Source organism: Salmo salar, chromosome ssa10, assembly GCF_905237065.1.
Source record: "Salmo salar chromosome ssa10, Ssal_v3.1, whole genome shotgun sequence".
Lineage (NCBI taxonomy): Eukaryota > Metazoa > Chordata > Actinopteri > Salmoniformes > Salmonidae > Salmo > Salmo salar.
In genome coordinates, this window is record NC_059451.1 from 82152416 (window position 1) to 82175221 (window position 22806).

Genomic DNA, 22806 nt, shown 5'->3' on the forward strand with positions numbered 1-22806 from the left:
AGGAGAGAACGCCACGCCTTTGATTTAAATTCACTCCTCGGTCTGCTTCACATTTGACAAAGTGACAAGACTTCTCCTAAAACCACAACAAATGCCCTCAATTTAGCCACCCAAGCTAAACAAATGAGGAGCGTGGACACCAGCTCTTTTTAATCTTCACACAGCCACCCCCCGTCCTGCTGCTTTCCCCCTAATCGGAGCTGATACAATGGGGTATTGTTTTATATTCTGTTTAGTTGTCAACACTGCTGGAGGTTGGCTTAATCCTATAGTCACTCTGAATACATCCATGTTCTATCAGGCCTGGATAACTAAACCCCCCCCCCCTCCATACACTATGGTTTTACTTACTCCTCTGGAATGAGGGCTAGAAGAATACAACTCATTGTTCCCTGGCCTGGGAATACACCGCCTCAATTTCAAATAGAGGATCTGCTGCATCCCTGGCCTGGGAGAGGAGTCTTTTTGAGGCAAAGAACAGGACTGGTGCACAGAGACAATAGTGTTTTCAGTCCACCAGAGAGGGATGAGAACCAGGACGGCCAAGACTGAACTCGGATTTCAGAATCAGCACTGACCTCGGCGTCGAACTGTTTCATTCCAACAAGGAGGTATCCCCGGTCAAAACAGCCTCCAGCTACTAAACAATCAAAGGGCTGTCACTCCTCAAACAAGGGTTGATCCCAAGAAATCCCCCAGAAGTTTTTTTTCTTCCCCTCTAGACAAGTATTTGTCACCTTTATGAGGGTTATGGGTGGGGTGGGTCTCTCCTTAGTCATGGGCAGGCGGGGAGAAATATCAGGCCCTCCAGAGAGAAACCAGAGGGAATGTAAACACCCTGGGGCAAGTCAAACAAACAGGTTTCATTTTGCAGGATGGGCCCGGGCTGTGTCCACTAAACACACAAACGGAGCAGTGACCTGATTAGGCCTGGCTTCCTACGTAATTGCTCTCTCTGCCCAGAAGTAAGGCGAGGAGATTGGAGTGGCAAGGCAAGGGAAATGACCGCAGCAGCAACACATAAACAGGGGAGGTCCAACCTTCCTGAATTTCAGTCAGTCACATCTGTGGCCTTTGGTAAACTCTGGAAAGTAGGGAATGTGAGGAGAGGAGGGGGTTGAGTAGTAGGCTTCTAGGCTAAATGTAGCTGTCTGTATGTGGGGGCAATAGAAATTAAGAGCAAACGGCAGGGTAAATTGTGCATTGAAAAGCTTGCAGTGTGTAGCAGCCATCTGTCAGAGATTAGGCCCTTTTAATGGCTCTCTGGTTAAGCATTTTGATGTTTTGGTCGAGGAACAGGATGCCAATACACCCAATAAAAAGATCTTAATTGAATAATAGTATTAAAAAAAAGGAAAATCTAACGTTTTAACTGAATTTGATGCTTAATTACTGTGCACGTCGTTATGAAATGAAAAATAGAGCTTGGCATATTTCCTAATCTGTTTAAAGAAATTGGGACAATATGACTTTTGGTTTGTGTGATTAAGGGCAGCTCTTGCAGTTGAATAGGCCTAACTCAAGAGAGTCCATAAATAAAATGACCTCAGGAATGTCAATAATGTCCTGTACACCAGATAGGAATGTCTAACGTGAAACCGCGACACATGTACAGTAGCATTAGGAGAGGGTGTTATCACTGAGGGGGCATTGTGTGGGCTTGATTCTCAAATGGCACCCTATTCCCTCTAAAGTGCCCTACTTTTGACCAGAGCCCAAAAGCAGTGCACTGTATAGGGAATATGGTGCCATGAGATACACCCATTGTGTAGTCTTTTCAAAAAGGGGGCTCTTTACTGAGAAATCCATACCAGCTGAGGGTAGTGGCCACAGCGGCTAGTCTCTTACCTGGGCGGCAGGTCTTCCCATCCTCCTTGAGCTTGACTCCAGTGGGGCAGGCACAGCTGTAGAAAGGCTGCATGGGGGACAGCAGGCACAGGTGGGAGCAGCCTCCGTTGCCCACACTGCAGGGAGTTTGGACTGAGGGAGCAAAGAGCAATGTCAGTAGAGATAACACTGAAAGTCAGTGAAACTGTCCCTAAAACTGAAAGCCACACTGCCAGCGTCTTCTACTCACATGCACTGGTGTCTTCGAGAGAACCATTCTGACAACATAACAATTGATGAAAAACTTGAAGACGTTTAAATAAAAAATAAAAAAAAAAAAACATTTTTCAAACTAAACCAACTGTGATATTTTTGCTCCACAATAAAAAGGTTGCTGCTCGGACAATAGCTGTGCCACAAAGTTTGATGTCCTGTGGCGTGATTTTCCCTGTCTACTGGGTCACGCTCTGCCAATCTCAGCAGGGCACTACAGAGCTACAAAGCCCAGTGGCTGGCACAGTGGCCCAGCAAACACCAACCCTCCCCCTTCTCACAGCACTAAAGGAGGATTACAACCAGGCCACAGTCAAAGGCCAAATTGCTCAAACTCCTCTCAAACAAAGTCTAAGCCAAGTCATTTTTGGGTTGAATTTATGGCAGCTTGATATACAGGTTAGGGGATTTATTGGTGAATGTTTATCTAAATGGCCTACCTCCTAAATATCAATGTCGTCCTCTCTAAAGTTTCTTATCTAAGCCTCCTACCTTTCCATCTTTCTCTATATCACCTGCCCTCCCCAAAGTCCTTGGGAGACGCAACCAGCCATAATGGTGGCGTTCGTCATCATTCACTCCCCAAACACAGGCGTGCCAATGTTTACACACTGCCAAAGTCATCCGTTTTTCACTACCTCCCAACACACACAACCATAGACACACAGATGGGAATCATAACGCACTAAAAATATCCTTCCAAAACAAAGACAATCTGTTATGTTGTGCTCTAACATTCATTATGAGTACCATGGGGCTATTCAAGTAACACGTTGCAGGCTGTTACACTTGCAGACTAAACTGAAGAGGCACCACTTACTGTCTGGCTGTCTATCTGGACCCAGCACTTGGATGTCCATGGGGGAGTAGATTCCACTGAGGATCTCCCTCCTCTTGTCTCCTGTGTGTTTGTTGCAGGCGTGGATGGAGCGGGTCTGCCAGTCTGTCCAGTACAGAGTCTCCTCTGACAGGGTGAGGGCAAACGGGTGGGTGAGGGTGCCCTCCACCACAGTCTCCCTGTGAATTCAAAACATAATTTATGGCTCAGCATACCTTTTTAACCATCAGTACCAATCCATGCTTAGACGGTATATTTGTAAGAGTAAAACTGGAAAGCAATGAAGAGGAGTATCAGTAGAGATGTTGAGTTGTGCGTCTAAGCCATTCTACAAGTGTGAATGTCATGACACCAAACAGCAGTAAATGGCAAAAACTAGGGCCTTCGCGATACCAGCAATATTTCTTCCATGGCAAAAATGAACACGAAGGCAGAAACCTGCTGTATGTAAAATAGTCTGCTATAGCTTGGAAAATAAATCATTGTGACACTGGATGACAACAATGTTTGTTTCCAATATTAGAGCCGTTTTGTTAAAGAAGTTCCACCTTCTGTGTTTTGTTTCGTTGTTACGATACTAACGAGTATCAGGTATCATCCTGGCCATAGCAAAAACCCAGACTGTCTGAGTAGCAATAAATTCATACCAAAAGTAAAAAGTGGCAGTGGAAATGAGTTAACAAGCTAGAGCCCCCTGGTTGGGATTTCAGTCAGACCCTAAAGAGGATGCGCTGGAACACGGAGCGACGTCATGGAACCCTAGTTCAGGAGCCCCTCCAAGCCCTTTCCAAGGGAAAATTTAACAAATCAGCCTGTCAAACGTTAATGCAGCATCTGGTAAACTATTTAACAGGGGAACGGTTGCTCCGGCCCTGTACTAACGGTACAGCTGTCCTGATTCAGTGGGGAAGTAAGTCAGAGCAGTAGTCTATCAAAGCCAGACCAGAGCAGCACAGAGCACCGAGCGCAGCCTTATCCAGTATTGCTCCCCTTCGCGCCGCCAGACACACAGTCAAGGCCAACAGCCAGTCAGCCCTGTGAGGACATAAATAAAATGCAGGATCAAAGCGTGGCATGCCGTTGCACAAGTGTTAAGAATCCTGATACAGAAAGCAGAATTCTGTTGAGGCCCTCATCAATCACCAGACTGTGGACGGTTGGTTGGTAAAGGGATCCCTTTTCAGAGGGGTAGGGTCGAGGAGGGCGACAGCATGTTTTCTCCAAAACTTTAATAGCGTGTGAAGAATGAGGGGTTGTGAGAGAGAAAAATTATAATTACACCAGATTTCACAGCTATTTCGCATTCGACGTACTTGGAAGTGTGCATGTTTGAAGAAGCAGTTGAAAACATACTACAAACTGCTCCATTAATCGGACGTGTCAAGAATGTGTTGCACATGAAAGGCAAAAACGTCTCGCTTTAAGAGGTAAACGCTAACAGAAACTACGTCTGGGGTGAAGTTTACTTTCCTCTGTAAGAGTGCTTACGATAATTCTCAGTACCATTACTGGAGGCATGCAATTAGATTACAGTTGGCAAGAAACAGTTCCACCATGGTGCATCTTATCCTTAAGTTATAAATCACAACTTCATTTCAAATTGACATAACACACTGGCCAATCTGGTCCCGAGGGAGTTAAACAAAACGAGGGTACTGCAACTGCATTGATCTTGAGAAAACCGCCTTTCACTCTACACCCTGAAGAAAGCAGTCTTGTCTGAACGAGAGAAGGGCTCTCTTTAGGGCTGGGCAATATGGCCAAAATGTTATCACAATATTTTTCACATTTGACCGTATTTTGAGTTCTTGAATAATAAAAATACCAAATATGCTTTGATTAGTTCATGACCCTAGGGTGGCAACGCAAAAATTATACATGATTTCAAAAATGGGGCTTTCGCCATTCTAATTGTTTTATAGTGTTCAATGCAAAAAATATATATATATAAATTATAATGCATTTATCATTTTCTGCAATTCCACACTGTGCCACACGGGGCTGCATGATATGGGCAAAACATACGTAGGCTTAGTTAATTGGTGAACTGTTGGAACCTTGGAAATATAATGATTATTAGCGCTGAGCAATTAACCAACATGTCATTTTTTGTTATTAAAACACCTAATTGACCAAAGTTGGTTCAATGACATGAATTACATTTATTTTTTTATTTTTGGTGAGCCCAAGGCTCCGTCTCACTAGAATTAAATCAAATCATTCACGAGAGAAAGAATGTCAAGAACTGTGTTGGACGCTGGGCTGAACGGAGTTGTAGTTTTCGTCGAGCGAATATTCAACCTAGTTAAGAGCAAGAACAATGACCATAATCTATTGTGCCCGTTTTTTTCTGTCTCAGACAGAGATGGATACACTTTTTTTCCTGCTATGTTAGCACACAGACCGCATGAGAGGAACGTGCACAACGAGAAGGATAGAGACAGTTCGTGAAAGTATGCCTTATCTTTTTTTGAAGAACTAGTCAAATGATTTAGTCAGACAGCTCTGCAGCATGCTTAGTCAGGCTAGCCTAGCTAAATAGGATGACTAAAGACAATACAGTATGGGGAGCAGAGAATGTTGTCTGGCTGGCAGACTGCTACTGCCTGAGCAGAGATGACAGTTTTTAATTGATGACTTCAAGAAATGAAAAATAAAGTAATATCCACAAGGAAATATTTTATTTCATAGTAATTTGCCATTTTTCTATTGATGTCTACCCATCTGAGAAAATTGAATAATTTCAATGTTCTGGCAATTGAATGTTAACTTTTTTGGCATTGGAATTACATTAAAAAGCTCAAAAATCATTTGAACGCCATTATTTCACAATTAAACCAAAAACCGCGATGATTTAAAAAAATAAATTGAACAGACCTCAATAAGCACTAATCGCTCAGCGCTAATGATTATTCAAATTCTATAGTTGGAATATAGTGGGCAGCACCTTGAATACATTGTTGTTTTACATGACAACAAAAGAATAAGCCAGAGAGGAATTATTCACAGGGTAGGTGCCAAAGTGTTGGTCAGTGTTTCCAGGTGACCCTAATTAGATGTTCAATTACATGTTTTATTACCTCATATAGCTAGCTAACATATTCATGCTTCGCCTATTCCGCTTTGATTTAGAAGATACCGTTGCACAAACATGATCATCTAGGCCTACACCAGCACTGGTAACATGCTGTATTAAATAGATAAGAGTCAGCGCGAACGTAAGATATTTAGCAAGCTAGCTATCCAGCTATATTAGCAGCTTACAATATTTATTTAAGCCACAACTTGCTAGACAAACCAGCAGATAGTAGTTTGCAGACAACAAACTAATAGTGTAATTAGAGAACTCTTGTGGAAAGCACCATGTCACCAACATCTTGTTGCATCTATCTGACCATGCAGACCGCAGTGCCGAGTTAACAGCAAGAAAGTGCGCCGACTGTGGTCGAGTAGCTGCTCTCTCCTTGAGTGACAGGGGGCGGGGCTTGGTGTGGGAAGCAGCATGCAGCAGGAGGGAGAGAAAGACTCAAATAGAAAACGAAGTCAACTATAAAAATGGATATTACACGTGCTGGAGTTGCGCATCACATTTAACAAATCAAACATTGAAATACGGTTATATAATGTTAAGTAAAAACCCAAACCGGTCCGTGCATCAATACCGGTATATAGTAAAATACGGTATACCGCCCAGCCCTACCTCTCTTCATGAACACTGCCATTAAATCCAAGTTACACAAAGGAAAGTCAACCCATGCCCTGAGGGCCCCAATCACAACTATAATGCCAAGTCAGATAGGGTTTCAACAGTATGGCAGAGGTAATCTCCAGTTTAGAGAACCACAGAGGGAGGGGGTCACAACTGGGCCTACATGCAGAGCCAATGTTTGGATTGGGACCTCCAGAGTCAAATGTGTTTGGATTGGAGGTTTCAGCCGTCTCATCGTCTGAAATTAAGTTGAGTCCAGTGCTACGGTTCAGTCAGATCCCTGGCTGCTTTTTCACAAAGGGTGTACAAACTAATAATGAGAACAGACTGACCGTGAGGAGCCATCCAAATTAGCTCTGTGGATGAAGCTCAGCTTGGCGTCGGCCCAGTACAGTTTCTGTTCGTCCAGGTCAATGGTGAGACCGTTCGGCCAATAGATGTCCACCTCCACGATGATCTTCCTGTTGCTGCCGTCCATCCCCGCCCTCTCGATGCGAGGCTCCTCCCCCCAGTCTGTCCAGTACATATAGCTGAGGAGGAAAATAAGAGTCAATAAGTAAAACAGCACCCGAAAACACCAATGGTCCTACCAAATGAAAGGTTTCCATTTTCCCCGGCAGAGTACAAAACAAAGCAGGCAGCAAAACTTTGTACAGCACCACTGATAAGACCCACTCTCAGAAGGCTTGAAACATTTTCTACTTAAATTGTCAAACCACGCACAAGGTGTGTGACAAACTGAATTATTTTCTTAACGTTTAAAAATAAAAATAATGTATCTGTTTTCCATTCACAAAATACCATGTGAATTAACAATACAGATGGTCTACATGAGTGTTCCCCCAACACTGGTCCTCGAGTACTCAACAGTACACAGTTTTGTTGTAGCCCTTGACAAACACCTCATTGAGGGCTTGATGATTAGTTGAATCAGGTGTGCTTGTCCAGGGTTTCAATAAAGATGTGTCCTCAAGCACCCCCAACAGTACACTGGTACTCTTGCTTTCCACAAGAGAGTAGTGCGTGTAGCTTGTTCCTGTTGTCGTGAAAGTCATCAAACCGGCACTAGGCTACAGTCAGAGCCTCCGTGTGGCAAGTTATTATATATCTAGGCAATCAATGGAAGATGGAATTAAAATGATAGAACTACAAGTTAATTGAGAAAGACAGGCTGCAACACCAAGAGCCAACAAGCAGGCTGCTACTTCATCTGAATTGAGTTATTTACTTTAGGATTCGGACGGAGAGAAAGCACACAGTTCAAGTTATGTAGTCTCAATTAGCCTAGCTAACATTAACTAGCTTCTCTCGGTTTGATAAAGTCAAGACAGGTACTATGCAATGAGAACTAGCAATATGTCGACTTGGTTGTCATCTCTGCTCCCCTTGTCACTTTAGAGCCGCTCGATCTAAAGAAAAAAAATGCCATTTTTTTCTCCTAAAACTACAACATCGTTGTGTTAGGTATTTGTAAAAAAAATTCAAAAATAAAAAGCTTTATTATGATCGGGACCTGTTAGTGGTAGATGGTGATAAATGCACTGATCTAAATGTCGAAAAAAATATATATAATAATAATAATATTTGAGTTAGGGATTTTTCTTAACGTTTAGGATCCCAATTTCGTTTAAAACGTTTTCACCCCTAACACGCACACACACACGTTCTCACGACCCCTGATAACGCCTGATAGAAATCTTAAAACTTGGCAGATCTCCAAGTTGTAGTCTGTATGTTGTGCCCAGAATACCTGCAGTGGCTCCAATGTGCACTGCATTGAATGGAGGCTACATTAGGCATGTTACATTTCTATTCATAGACAGCTGAGGTGGTGGATGGACAGGGAAGCCCACCAGCAAATATAAATGATCCTACGTACACTACATGGCCAAAAGTATATGGACACCTGCTCGTCGAATAGCTCATTACAAAATCATGGGCATTAATATGGAGTTGGTCCCTCCTTTGCTGCTATAACAGCCTCCACTCTTCTGGGAAGGCTTTCCACTAGATGTTGGAACATTGCTGCGGGGACTTGCTTCTATTCAGCCACAAGGGTATTAGTGAGGTCGGGCACTGATGTTGGGCGATTAGGCCTGGCGCGCAGTCGGTGTTTTAATTCATCCCAAAGGTGTTCGATGGGGTTGAGGTCAGGGGTCTGTGCAGGCCAGTTAAGTTCTTCCACACCGATCTCGACAAACCATTTCTGTATGTACCTCGCTTGGTGCACGGGGGCATTGTCATGCTAAAACAGGAAAGGGCCTTCCCCAAACTTGGAAGCACAGAATTGTTGAGAATGTAATTGTATGCTGTAGCATTAAGATTTCTCTTCACTGGAACTAAGGGGCATAGCCCAAACCATGAAAAACAGCCCCAGGCCATTATTCCTCCTCCACCAAACATTACAGTTGGCACTATGCATTCGGGCAGGTAGCGTTCTCCTGGCATCCGCCAACCCAGACTCATCTGTCAGACTGCCAGATGGTGAAGCGTGATTCATCACTCCAGAGGACACGTTTCCACTGCTCCAGAGTCCAATGGCGGTGAGCTTTAAATCCCGCCAGACAACGTGCATGGTGATCTTAGGCTTCTGGAGGCTGCTCGGCCATGGAAACCCATTTCATAAAGCTCCCGACGAACAGCTCGTGCTGACGTTGCTTCCAGAGGCAGTTTTGAACTCGGTGGTGAGTGTTGCAACAGCGGACAGATGATTTTTACATGCGTCAGCACTCTACAGCCCCTTTCTGTGAGCTTGTGTGGCCTACCACTTTGCGGCTGAGCCATTGTTGTTCCTAGACGTTTCCACTTCACAATAACAGCACTTACAGTTGACTGGGGCAGAAATTACCAACTGACTTGTTGGAAAGGTGGCATCCTATGACGCTGCCACGTTGAAAGTCACTGAGCTCTTCAGTAAGGCCATTCTGCCGCCTATAGAGTTTGCATGGCTGTGTGCACAATTTTATACAACTGTCACTAACGGGTGTGGCTGAAATAGCCGAATCCACAAATTTGATGGACAGAATCAAAATGGTGTTAGAACTGAAAAACTGTTGTAAAATAACCTGGCACAAACATGCAGAATTTTATGAACAATGTATGAGCTGCCTCCAGGTTTCCTTCCCAGTTGTCCTGGTCTATGGCTTACGCTGTTTTTCCATTTAACAGACTGGCTAGAGAAAGTATTGGGTGTGGTAGACTGTCTTACTACTACTCATAGGCTACTCACAACAAACAGAAGACACACCCGTTTCAATAAGGTAAACACTCAGAGGTCAGTTCTGGGTCACTAACATTGGTGTTGTTCCAGTGTTGTACAAGGTCAGCTAGAAAGCAGATACACTGAATATACAAAACATTAACAACTGCTGTTTCCATGACAGACTGACCAGGTGAAAGAATGATTTTTAAGCCTTGAGACATGGATTGTGTATGTGTGCCACTCAGAAGATAAAATGGGCAAGACAGAATATTTAAGTGTCTTTGAACTGGGTATGATAGTATGTGTGTGCCAGGCGCACTGGTTTGTGTCAAACTGCAACACTGCTGGGTTTTTCCACACTCAACAGTTTGTGTGTGAATGAAGAATGGTCCACCAAAGGTCCAGGAATGGGAGGGTCATAATGTTTGGTATACTTCTGTAACGTTAGGGACAGCTCCATGTTCCCAGAGCCCCCCTGACACGCATTAGTCAGGATGATGTGAATTCCTTAACGCTGGGCCCTGTGAGAGCAGAGCACCTTGTGGGTTTCAGTTGCATTCGAAACACGTTCAAAAATTTATATACTGTACGAGTAGCTAACTCTCAGACATCACGTTCCAACAAGAGCCAATAAAAGCAAAGATCTTTTTTAAATTCCATGTCTTTTGATAGGAAAAGTCTGACATGTAGATTTGTGCCAGAATGGATGGCCTACGTGTCAGGGACCCAGTAGCTGATTAGAATGTAACACTGCACCAACTGACACGGTGAACAGCCATAAAACAGTTTTGCATTCCTTTGTCCAGCCGGGTAGAAAACACAATTAAGGCGTCAGGAAACGGGAGTTTGGAGAAGCCCGATTATTCATTCATTTAGCATGTGGTACGACAGCAAGCATGTCACCCACCATCGGAAACTCTTAAACCTAATGCCAGCAGGGAGACCAAGCATGAACAACCCCCCCCCCCAGAGACCTAACATATTAGCTTGCCAATGGCGCCAAACTCAGCTAGCACATTTTTCACAATTAAGAGCTTCCCTGCTCCTATACCTCCATTAGAATTCAGTTATTGGTTGAACAAAGAGCATGAAGAACAACATCTGTGCTGTCTAGGAATTAAACTCTTAACAGCCTCATGAGGGCAAAGCAAGGACAGAAGGAAAGGCAACACTCATGTCAACTCACATTTGAGAGACATTCAAGACAGACCATTATGCATAAATGTTATCAGTGATACGCATAATTGATAGTATTTGTGAAATAAAAAAGTTGAATCTAGAGTTGCTTCTAAACTAATAACGTAATGAAATGAGTATCAACATGGGACATAAATGGCACCTCTAAATAATTCTCTCATATTAGGTGATGTGGTTGAGGACAACCATCCACCCGGCCACCACCTCAGCTCATCACAGTGAGACTAAACGTTGTGCAAATCAAAATATATGTTTCTTAAACACACCAGCGCTAGCTGTACTAGGCTATAACTGGATCCTGGACTGTGGCCTACCAAGGACTGAGCACCTTCCCTCTCTCCCGGGCCCCACTACTCCGCCCCAAAAAAAACACTGCTGAATGCGGCAGGAGCTGTACTCAAAAGGAGAGATCTCAAAACGGAAGAATGCAAGAACATAAAAACGGCTAATGTATTGTGTTTTTGCGCTTCTTCGAGATGAACAAATGTCTTTCAGAGAAAGAATTCAACAAATGAATAACTCAAATCTTACTTGGTTTATCGGACAGTATTTCAGTGCTATATTTATTTGAAATGTATGAACCCAACTTCGTACAGAGAGTTAAACTCTTGACACCATAATCTGTTTAAGTTTTTATATCGCTATGCTAAAGAGTTAAATAAAATAAAAAAAAAGGTTATTGGGGTTTAAAGTCCAAATGTTAATAAACCATATACATTCAAAAATAGCACTCAATTGCACTAAATCCATCAACTAAAAAGGTATTCCTGCATTAATTTCCACTGACTGAGGTGGAATTTCACTGACTGAACAATGCTAACAACGGATACACAACCTTAGTCCCTGACATAGAATTAGAAACAGTGCCCTATGAGAGAAAAGGAGTCAACTCCAGAGGATCTACGCAACACAACAACAGGAAACAGACCCAACTGGAAAGCAGGTTTTCCACCCTCGCTCTTCAACCAACGGATGCATGTATGAACCAGAAATACACATGGAGGGAAGGGGAGGCTAGTGCGGATACATGACCCAGGAACCCACCCTGAACCATGTCCCAGTCAGGGGAGAGAAAAAGGTCAGGCCAGAGACTCACCGGTGGGCTGGGTTCAGGGCGATGGCCCGGGGCTGGTCCAGGTCTAACCAGAAGAGCACTTTCCGAGAGGTGCCATCCAGGTTGGCTACTTCAATGCGGTTGGTCTCCGAGTCGGTCCAGTATAGTTTACGGCCCAACCAATCGCAAGCCAGCCCGTCAGGGGAGTCGAGGCCCGACACGACAACAGTCTGCCCTGTCCCCATGGCCTCTTTCAGAGCTGGAAACAAAATGCCAACATTTCAGTGGGAACACTTAGGTCTACACTTATCAACATCCCTCCATTAATAGTGACATTCTTGTGCGATTAGCTAGATTTAGTTTAGGTTGTACCTTTTTCCCCAGTTTATCTATGCTTTGCAGAATATATTAATGTTTAATTATATTTGTAACCAAGTTAAAAAACAACACATATTTAACATACTTATAAATGAAAGCCAACACAACGTAAGTCCCTAACTGGCATGCGGCGCTTTAATGCTTACAGTGGGTGGACTGATTGTAGTAGGTTTGCTTGATGGCCTCCTCGCTGACATCGGTCCAGAAGATGAGTCCTTCAGAGTAGAGGAAGTCCACGGCAGCAGCATCCTCCAGATCACTGACCACCACCGCCGACTCCGGCCTCCCCACCTCCACCAGCCTCACATCCCGCCGGTTGGCAAACAGCAGCAAGGGAGATCCTGAGGAAAATGAAAAGAAATACACTTAAGTTTTTCAAAAAGGAAAAAAATATATATAATAAATAAGGTACACAGCCATTACACCCTACTCTCATTTAGGTTGAAATGTGACTAAGAGAAGCCCATGACCTTTCATGTTAGTTACTTTTAGAATGTATTATATATTCCGCAAGGAGAGTGAAAGCCAATAGCAAAAGCTGGATTGCATAATGTGCCACCCAGTAAGCAAGTGGTGACTCAGTGACTGCTGATTGGGATGGTGGCATTGGATGCATACACACAGACTGATGTCATCACTGGCAGAAAGCACTGACAATGCTTGCGGAGAGGAGAGAGGTAGCCTAGTGGTTAGAGCGTTGGGCCAGTAACCGATCAAATCCCTGCGCTGACAAGGTAAAAATGTGTTGTTCTGCCCCTGAACAAGGCAGTTAACCCACTGTTCCCCGGTAGGCCGTCACTATAAATAAGAATTTGTTCTTAACTGAATTGCCTAGTTAAAAAGGTTAAATAAAAAAATAAGATGGCTCCGTCAGCAAAGTTTTACGTAAAAAGTTGTCAAAACATGTTCCAACTTTCTCTGGGGTATAATCACTTGTTTAACCTTCAGTCCAAACCTGTAGGCCTAACCTACTAATCATAGACCATGTTGGAGCTGTTGTGAAGCTGCCATGGACATCAGACTGCTGCTTGTTGCTGCTAAGGAGAACTTCCTCCCCCGGAACAGGATTAAAACCCAGACTAACCACAATTTACTGCCCGTCTACACATCCTCAGAACACGACTCCTCATTATTGACTACAAAAGGGCTGTGAGGCAAATGAACTGAGATGAGCTACACATTTAAATGTGATGGGAGACCTCATAGTCCAGTTTCTACCCCGTCCTCCCCATATCTAGGCCTATATGTCCAACACAACCTTTCTTAGACCATGATTTTATTGTGGAATTAAATCTGGATTCCACAAACACATACCACGTCTTCGTAGTGTGGTGCACATGTCAGACAGTGAGAAAGACAGAAGATGGCTATCACACAGGTACTAGTGGAGAAAAAGATGGAGAAGAAGCTTTAGATTTAAAGCCACAAGTCACAGCCCAATTCTCCCATAAGGCCACTTGCGTCTCCCTCTTTTCTTCCCTGAATCACAAGGTTCATAGGTCAATACTGAAAGAGGAGAGTTGTGACCTGGAGAGGAACATAAGAAGACTATCACTGCCTAAAGGTACGGAGAACTCGGCTACAGAAATGCCACAATCAGAGAAAGTCTCTAGAAACTAGGCCTAGTGAACATGTGGCATACAACAAGTAGACTACATGGTTATTATGAGATCTCAAGGATGTAGCTTGGAAGTAAGTGGCTGTGTGTATTGGACATTGGAGTGTTGAAAACAAATACGCCTCATTGGTAATCCAAAGGCATTCCTAAAAAGATAGCAGAATGTGGAGGCCCAGAGAGAGAGCGAGAGACCACCAAAAGCCATCAGGGAGGATTCTTGACACCTCAGCCCCCAGTGGATACATAACAGTGGGGATTACAAAACTCAACAGCTGCACTTTTTATGAGATCTGAGCACAGGCCTGTCCACTCCACATGCTGCAAAGCAGTCGCTCTAGGTCTCTGCCCCAAATGCACAATCCCAAGAGGCAGGGCCAGGAGCCAGTCTACCAAACAAACAATGCCAGCTCTTTCCTAAACATCCATGACTGGCTTCCAGGCACGATCCTTCACTGACAAGAATGCAGTTCCTTATTTGCCTATCATCATGGTCAAGTGGTTCCAACAGTTGGACTATAAAGCCAGCTAATACAGACATAGAAACGAACAGCCTATAGGCCACATTTTCATTTGGGGCTGTAGCTATAAGGATATAGTTTAACAACCCTGCAAAACATCTTGCTGGTGAGGCAATCAGCATCTCTATACACTGGAAGGTTAGTTTATATCAAAATGGCTGACCCTAAACAAAAACACTAGAGTGCTAGTCCCTGTTCAGGTCCATCTTCAAAGCTTATGTTTCTGTCCCCTCTCGACAGTATTTCATTTTCTTTCTCAGCAACACTCAATGAAGAAGAACTTTCCATCTGTATAAAACAGCAGGAGGAACCTGGAAACTTCCTTGAAAAAGCACAATGAAAGCTCTGGCACTCAGGAGAAATGCACTCTCCAAAGACGGGCCCACCGTGAAGAGAGAAATATAGGGTTCAGAAACTTCAGGCATTTCCTTAGTTTTGATATAAATGCACTATGCCTCACATGAATTTTGCACTTAAAGCTTAAAAAAAAGAAGATGGCTCAAATAGAGAGAGGAAAGTACAGCCTATCAAATAGGCTACTACCTGAATAAGAAACTCAATTCTGCTCAAGGGCACACAGCTTGAGATAAGACGCATACCAGAGTCTGCTCTGTTTTACTTTTGCACGAGGGTCCTAAAAACCTAAACCTATTTCTTAGTAAGGCTAACTAAGTCAATAGCTGCCCTGACATTTCTCTCTGCCAGTTCAAATGACTTATCAACATTGCATCATACCAGCTTTTCCAGTCAGTCATTTGAAAGGGGGTGAGTTAGGAACACCTGGATCCAGCGGACTTGGCGTTTGTGGAAGAGGGAGCACAAAGGAACAGCTGAGGAGTCTGAGCTTGTCACCAGGATTAACTGGCCCTCCACTGGGAGGAGAGACAGGGGGTGAAGGGAAGGGGGTGTCTACTCTACGAGCTTCAGAAGTGTCCTGAAAAGGAAGGAAGGCAGAAAGCCTCCATTGCTCTAACACTGTGCTCAGCTTGAGAAGTGATTCCCTCCCACTTATTTTCTTGTTCTGGTTGGGAGGAAGAACAGCTCCCTGGCTCCAAAGCCTTATCAGAGTGCTGTGCTGTGTGTGGTGTCTGAGGTTGTGAGGAAGAGTAGGTGTTAAGGAAAAGGGAGTGGGGGACCCATGGGGAATCTAGACTGCCTGTTACAGCGTACAGACTTCAGCTAAACGTCCTCTCTACATCCCCAGCTGAAATGAAACAAATAACCTACTCATATTTCAAAAACTGATGTGTGAAAAAGATTAAATCTATAGACTACATTCTTCACCCATGGAAGGGAATAACATTCACGCCTCCAGTCGTGCAGATCTTCCCATACACTGCAAGGCTTTATTTTCACAGCAGAACAATTAGCCAAAACTCAGATCTATTGGAAAAATAGATCTGAAGGGATTGATTTACGATATGCAGTCACAAGAAAGCAACAGTTACTGAACATGGTCAAACTTATTTTTTACATTTTAAACACTGAAGTGACTAAAGGGCTGAATCTTACCTAGGATGTGTAATGCAAGCGTAATTGAAATGAATACAATCATACATAAAATAATGAGTTTATTTTTGATTGATTCTAGTGAGAGGGTAATATAGGATCACAGTGCCTTCAGAAAGTATTCACACCTCTTAGATTTAATTGTGAAATGGATTTAAATTGTCTTCATCAACACAAAATACTATAATGTCAAAGTAGAAGACTCAGGAACATTCATGTTGAAAAGTAGACCAGGTTTTCCTCTAGGATTGTGCCTGTGCTTAGCTCCATTCAGTCTCTTCTTATACAAATAAAAAACTCCCTAGTCCTTGCCGATGACGAGCAAATCCATAACATGATGCAGCCAACCCCATGCTTGAAAATATGAAGAGCTGTACTCAATGTGTTGGATTTGCCCCAAACATAATGCTTTGCATTCAGGACAGAAAGTTAATTTCTTTGAGACATTTTTTGCAGTATTACTTTAGTGCCTTACTGCAAAACAGGATGTATGTTTTGGAATATTTTTTATTCTGTACAGACTTCCTTCTTTTCACTCAGTCATTTAGTTTAGTATTGTGGAGTAACTATAATGTTGTTGATTCCTTCGTCAGTTCTCTGTTTTAAAGTCACCATTGGCCTCATGGTGAAATCCCTGAGCAGCTTCCTTCCTCTCTGGGAACTGAATCAGGAAGGACGCCTGTATCGTTGTAGTGACTGCGCCTATTGATACACCATCCAAAGTGTAATTAATAACTTCACCATGCTCAAAAGGATATTCAGTGTCTGCTTTATAAAAAAATATATATTTTACCCATCTGCCAATAGGTGCACTTCTTTGCAAGGCATTGGAAAACCTCCCTGGTTTTTGTAATTGAATGTGTGTTTGAAATTCACTGCTTGACTGACGGGCCTTACAGATAATTGTATGTGTGGGATACAGAGATGAGGTAGTCATTCAAAAATCATGTTAAACACTATTATTGCACAGGGTGAGTCCATGCACCTTATTAAGTGACTTGGTAAGCACATTTATACTCCAGAACATATTTAGGCTTACCATTAGAAAAGGGGTTGAATACTTTTGACTCAAGACATTAACGCTTTTAATTATAAAAATAAATCTCAAAACAAAATTCCACTTTGACATGGAGGGTTATTGTATGTAGATAAGTGGCACACAATCTGAATTTAATACATGTTCAATTCAGGCTGTAAAACAACAAAATGTGGTAAAAGTCAAGGGGTGTGAATACATTCTGAAGGCACTGTATATGATAATTTGCCCAAATCAATGCTGGGGAAAAGGATAAAAAAAAAACTAAGGGGGCATTAATCTGCCATTTTCTATTTAAAAGAATGGCCATAAAACCCCAAAAGATTCACTCTTTCTACTTCTTTCAAACTCTAATTGTGTACAATCATGCTAAACTGCATACAGAAATATTGTATTGATTTATTTCTAGGCATAGCCAGCCTATATTGGATTAAAAATTGAACTAATAATTGAATCTATATATAGTCCATTCAGCCCTAACCAACCTATTGGAAACAGCTGGCTAATAACGTACACACAAAACAAGAAAATCTATAGACCTAAACCCACTTGTAGACTTTTAGAGATGTTTTTTGTGATTCCTAGTATTTACAAAAATATGTAAGTAAAATGGTCAAATGCATTTTGTTAGTGGTTTGATGATCCATCTTACAACATATGTGTTTGTCTATTCATTGGTTATGGATTTTTTGGGGCACATTCAGAAGAACTGTCTCACCCATCTCATTGGGTATTTGTGATTTGCTACTTCAAAACGTTTTTGAAAGAATCAGAGAAACAACTTGTCCTTCACTTTCCCACAAACTTTCTCGCACTTACAAGCAGAAAATCAAGGACTCCCAAATGACACCCGACACCGGCGATCAATCGCAGTACATTGAGGCCTCGGAGTATAGGCTCTAAAAATCAACTTTTGCGGTTCCCCTCAATAATTATGTAAAGTTGAGCAAAATAATGTGTCTCATGTCATATTTTGCGTTTTGAACGTTTCACTATTGCTGATACATTGTGAAAGCATCAGAAATGCGCGAACAGTTTCGGCTTGAGTGAACTCCTGCGATTGTCTTGCCACACAGTCAGTATACAACTTGGGAAGAAAAGACTCAAACGTATAATATTTAAACGAAAATACACGCCAAGACATGCTAGAGTCTATTCAACTCTAAAATATACAAATATAACTTATGGCTACTATAACTACCGACCTCTAGCGAGATACATTCACATATCACGTAGCTATAGCCACATTGCTTCCCAGAACTTTGCCACCTCCGAGCAGAGTCCGAACAAAAAACATGCTACTTACCATGAACCAGAGAGAGCAAGCTGCTATAAAACAGTAATTCCACAAGAAGGACGTCCATTGCTAGTGGTCGTGGCTTTAATTCCATAACCCCGACTCCATTATTCGGGTTATTTGTGCAAAAGAAAGTTAAAAAAAAATCCGAGCGGGAGTCTTAGTCGATACTTTTTATACTTTTGTTGGAAAGCTACTCCAGCCTGCCCTGATTGTAGAGGCACCGACGAGAATGGCAACGGAAATTAGATGACGTCACTAGACATACAGTTACTTTGTGCAGAGAGGAAGAGGCAAAGCGAGAGGGATAACTGCGCCCAAAATCTATCTTCTCTCGCAGGTGGCGTTTTTTTCCGCTCACCAAGCGATGAGTTTTAGTATGGAGGTCAATGAATGTCGAATTTGGTTGACAAAAAAATGTAACGGCTTATTTGCAACGTGTGGCTTATTTGATCGAACATAAGTTTCGTAATGCGTAGTTTCTTACGAGTGTACTGATATAAGTAGGACACTTGACATCCCGGCAACTTTGAGAAAAATACTTTATATCGGACTTGTGCCTGTTGTTCACAAGCGTATCTGCCCTCTCATTGGCTAGAATGGTCCCACCTGATCTTACCTCCCGACCATTTTTGAAGAAATGTATTTTCATTATTACAGTGTACACTGGAATATCTGATGTAATCAGAGAGAGCAGGAAATCAAAGCCTCCAGTACATGCGTCTGCAATATCTGCATTACGAATACCTGGTAAGAAGCTGCTTTGTGCCTGGGGTGCCCAATTACATTCAGTTTTCTTGATCGGCAGGTCAGGAGCCTGCCCAGAACATAATTATAAATAATGTGTCCTGCAAATTGACCGCAAGAAGCGCAAACAGATATAGTACAAAACATAATAATTTCAATTCTTGATTACATTTGGATGTGATCACATAATGCTTCTCTATATATGCATGGGAATAATTGGGTACAAATGTCCTACATTAAAACCACTGAGTTGATTTCCTGGTGATTTAACAGTCTTTGTAATGTAAAACTTGATTAAAACTTGATTAAAAAAATCACCTGACAGCTCCAATAAATATACTTCTGTAACAAGCTACATTTCTATAGTGTCCATCGAATATTGACTTCATTTAAAGTGGTCAATATTGAAATGATTGGTGTTTTTAGGTTTAGAATCAAAGATAATGTAGTACATTTTTATGTGACAGTGAGAATCATTTTGACCTGTAAAATATATTGTGTAGGCTACAGTGGATGTCAAAACATCAGTGACAAAGTGAGTCCATCTTGGTCCAGTGCAGGATGATTTATCTACATCTGCTCCTCAAGAAATGTAGGCTATAGAAGGGTATACGCTTCCTTACAGCAAATGCCCAGTAGGCTATACTGCATCAGCACAGAGGATATTTAGCATGAATAACCCTTTACTATTAGATAAACCTATATTATCTATATCTATCTATTAGTCTCCAAATGAGCGTTGCACTTTGATTTGCTTAGCTGACACTGCACTTAGCCCATAATGTGTCTGAGGCCGCAGAATGTAAACAAGGCATTTTGAACAAGGCACACTCACTTGGTCACTACTAGGTTACTTCTACCCATGTTCTCCATATTATATACTGCTCAAAAAATAAAGGGAACACTTAAACAACACATCCTAGATCTGAATGAAATAAATCATCTTATTAAATACTTTTTTCTTTACATAGTTGAATGTGCTGACAACAAAAATCACACAAAAATAATCAATGGAAATCCAATTTATCAACCCATGGAGGTCTGGATTTGGAGTCCCACTCAAAATTTAAGTGGAAAACCACACTACAGGCTGATCCAACTTTGATGTAATGTCCTTAAAACAAGTCAAAATGAGGCTCAGGAGTGTGTGTGGCCTCCACGTGCCTGTATGACCTCCCTACAACGCCTGGGCATGCTCCTGATGAGGTGGCGGATGGTCTCCAGAGGGATCTCCTCCCAGACCTGGACTAAAGCATCCGCCAACTCCTGGACAGTTTGTGGTGCAACGTGGCGTTGGTGGATGGAGCGAGACATGATGTCCCAGATGTGCTCAATTGGATTCAGGTCTGGGGAACGGGCGGGCCAGTCCATAGCATCAATGCCTTCCTCTTGCAGGAACTGCTGACACACTCCAGCCACATGAGGTCTAGCATTGTCTTGAATTAGGAGGAACCCAGGGCCAACCGCACCAGCATATGATCTCACAAGGGGTCTGAGGATCTCATCTCGGTACCTAATGGCAGTCAGGCTACCTCTGGCGAGCACATCGAGGGCTGTGCGGCCCCCCAAAGAAATGCCACCCCACACCATGACTGACCCACCACCAAACCGGTCATGCTGGAGGATGTTGCAGGCAGCAGAACGTTCTCCACGGCATCTCCAGACTCTGTCACGTCTGTCACGTGCTCAGTGTGAACCTGCTTTCATCTGTGAAGAGCACAGGGCGCCAGTGGCGAATTTGCCAATCTTGGTGTTCTCTGGCAAATGCCAAACGTCCTGCACGGTGTTGGGATGTAAGCACAACCCCCACCTGTGGACGTCGGGCCCTCATACCACCCTCATGGAGTCTGTTTTTGACCGTTTGAGCAGACACATGCACATTTGTGGCCTGCTGGAGGTCATTTTGCAGGGCTCTGGCAGTGCTTCTCCTGCTCCTCCTTGCACAAAGGCGGAGGTAGCAGTCCTGCTGCTGGGTTGTTGCCCTCCTACGGCCTCCTCCACATCTCCTGATGTACTGGCCTGTCTCCTGGTAGCGCCTCCATGCTCTGGACACTACGCTGACAGACACAGCAAACCTTCTTGCCACAGCTCGCATTGATGTGCCATCCTGGATGAGCTGCACTACCTGAGCCACTTGTGTGGGTTGTAGACTCCGTCTCATGCTACCACTAGAGTGAAAGCACCGCCAGCATTCAAAAGTGACCAAAACATCAGCCAGGAAGCATAGGAACTGAGAAGTGGTCTGTGGTCCCCACCTGCAGAACCACTCCTTTATTGGGGGTGTCTTGCTAATTGCCTATAATTTCCACCTGTTGTCTATTCCATTTGCACAACAGCATGTGAAATGTATTGTCAATCAGTGTTGCTTCCTAAGTGGACAGTTTGATTTCACAGAAGTGTGATTGACTTGGAGTTACATTGTGTTGTTTAAGTGTTCCCTTTATTTTTTTGAGCAGTGTATATAATGCAATAACAGAAAAGTACTTTTATGAGAAACCCTTTGCTCTTCGCTCTTTCACAAGACTCCAGGCACTGCAAACAGGATTAGGCCATAGACCTGGCAGAAAAAGCACTCCTCGGGTTGAATGCTAAGGTTCTCCAACTGGCCTGAACTCGAAAGAGGGAAAGTAGAAGCATATGTCCCTCTCAGTGCGTGTGAGTGAGGCAGGAAACCATTCCCAGCCCAGAGAAATATGCTGTAATGAAACCTGCCTTTACAGTCACCTGCACCATATAGCCTGTGGCATTCCCTTTGATCCACTGGGCCCTATCCACAAATAAAAAAACCTGCCTTTCCATTGGTCTTTGTTGCTTATAAATATTGGGTTTTGCAGTAATATACCCACGCCTCAGTGTAACAAATACCCCTCACACAGTAATGAAGTCCATGAGGGACAGGCCCTCTCAAAACAAAAGGCTTATACAGGCATCATGTCAGCGAGCTTATCACTAAACCCCTAGCTACCAGCTTCTTACCAGGTATTCATAATGCAGATATTGCAGACGCATGTACTGGAGGCTTTGATTTCCTGCTCTCTCTGATTTGACGGTTACAGCTCACTACTGAGAACAAAACACACACAACTAGAGCAAATAGAAAATTCCCAAACACTGAAGTAAACCAAATATATGCATATTGGCAGCAATATATTGGGGTATGGCAGATACTGTAGTAACCAATTGTTAGTTATTTTTCTACTAAAAGCAATGTTCTTTGGCAGTGATGTTCCATGAGGCAAAAATGCTATTCTATTGCCAAATATTCTCAGAAATTGAGAAACTAGACCCTGTGTGGACCAGGACTTTCACTGGAAAACTGTGGGGAACGGGGATAAAGTCCACAGTAATGGATGTTTGAACAAGAACTTTTAGAAAGCATTGGCAAGAAGAGAGAAGTAAGCAGAGAAGCAAACGAGAAACATAACTTAACAACCTTTGGCATCTCGAGGCAGTTTTCTCCTAAATGTTACTCTAATGGAATCCATGTTTCCCCTTTGCAGCTTTTGTTTCCCTCAATAAATGCTGCCCTGACGTGTGCATTGTAAAGGTGTCGGACCACCTCCACGCTCTCATTTTCTTCTCTGCCAATTAATTCTCAGTCCA

At 43.0% G+C, this 22806-nt stretch overlaps 1 protein-coding gene across 2 annotated transcripts in view; it reads right to left on the reverse strand.

The window, feature by feature from the left end:
- Positions 1-18745, reverse strand: part of lrp5 (low density lipoprotein receptor-related protein 5) — a 52437-nt gene extending 33692 nt beyond the window's left edge. For both annotated transcript variants that reach the window (XM_014124453.2, XM_014124452.2), the window contains exons 1-6: positions 18466-18745; positions 12625-12819; positions 12143-12359; positions 6980-7177; positions 2921-3117; positions 1849-1980 (exon numbers count right to left, since the gene is read on the reverse strand). In XM_014124453.2, coding sequence (XP_013979928.1) covers positions 1849-1980; positions 2921-3117; positions 6980-7177; positions 12143-12359; positions 12625-12819; positions 18466-18550 — 1024 coding nt within the window. In that variant the 5' untranslated portion in view covers positions 18551-18745. The remainder of the gene's footprint in view (positions 1-1848; positions 1981-2920; positions 3118-6979; positions 7178-12142; positions 12360-12624; positions 12820-18465) is intronic.
- Positions 18746-22806: the final 4061 nt, after the last annotated feature.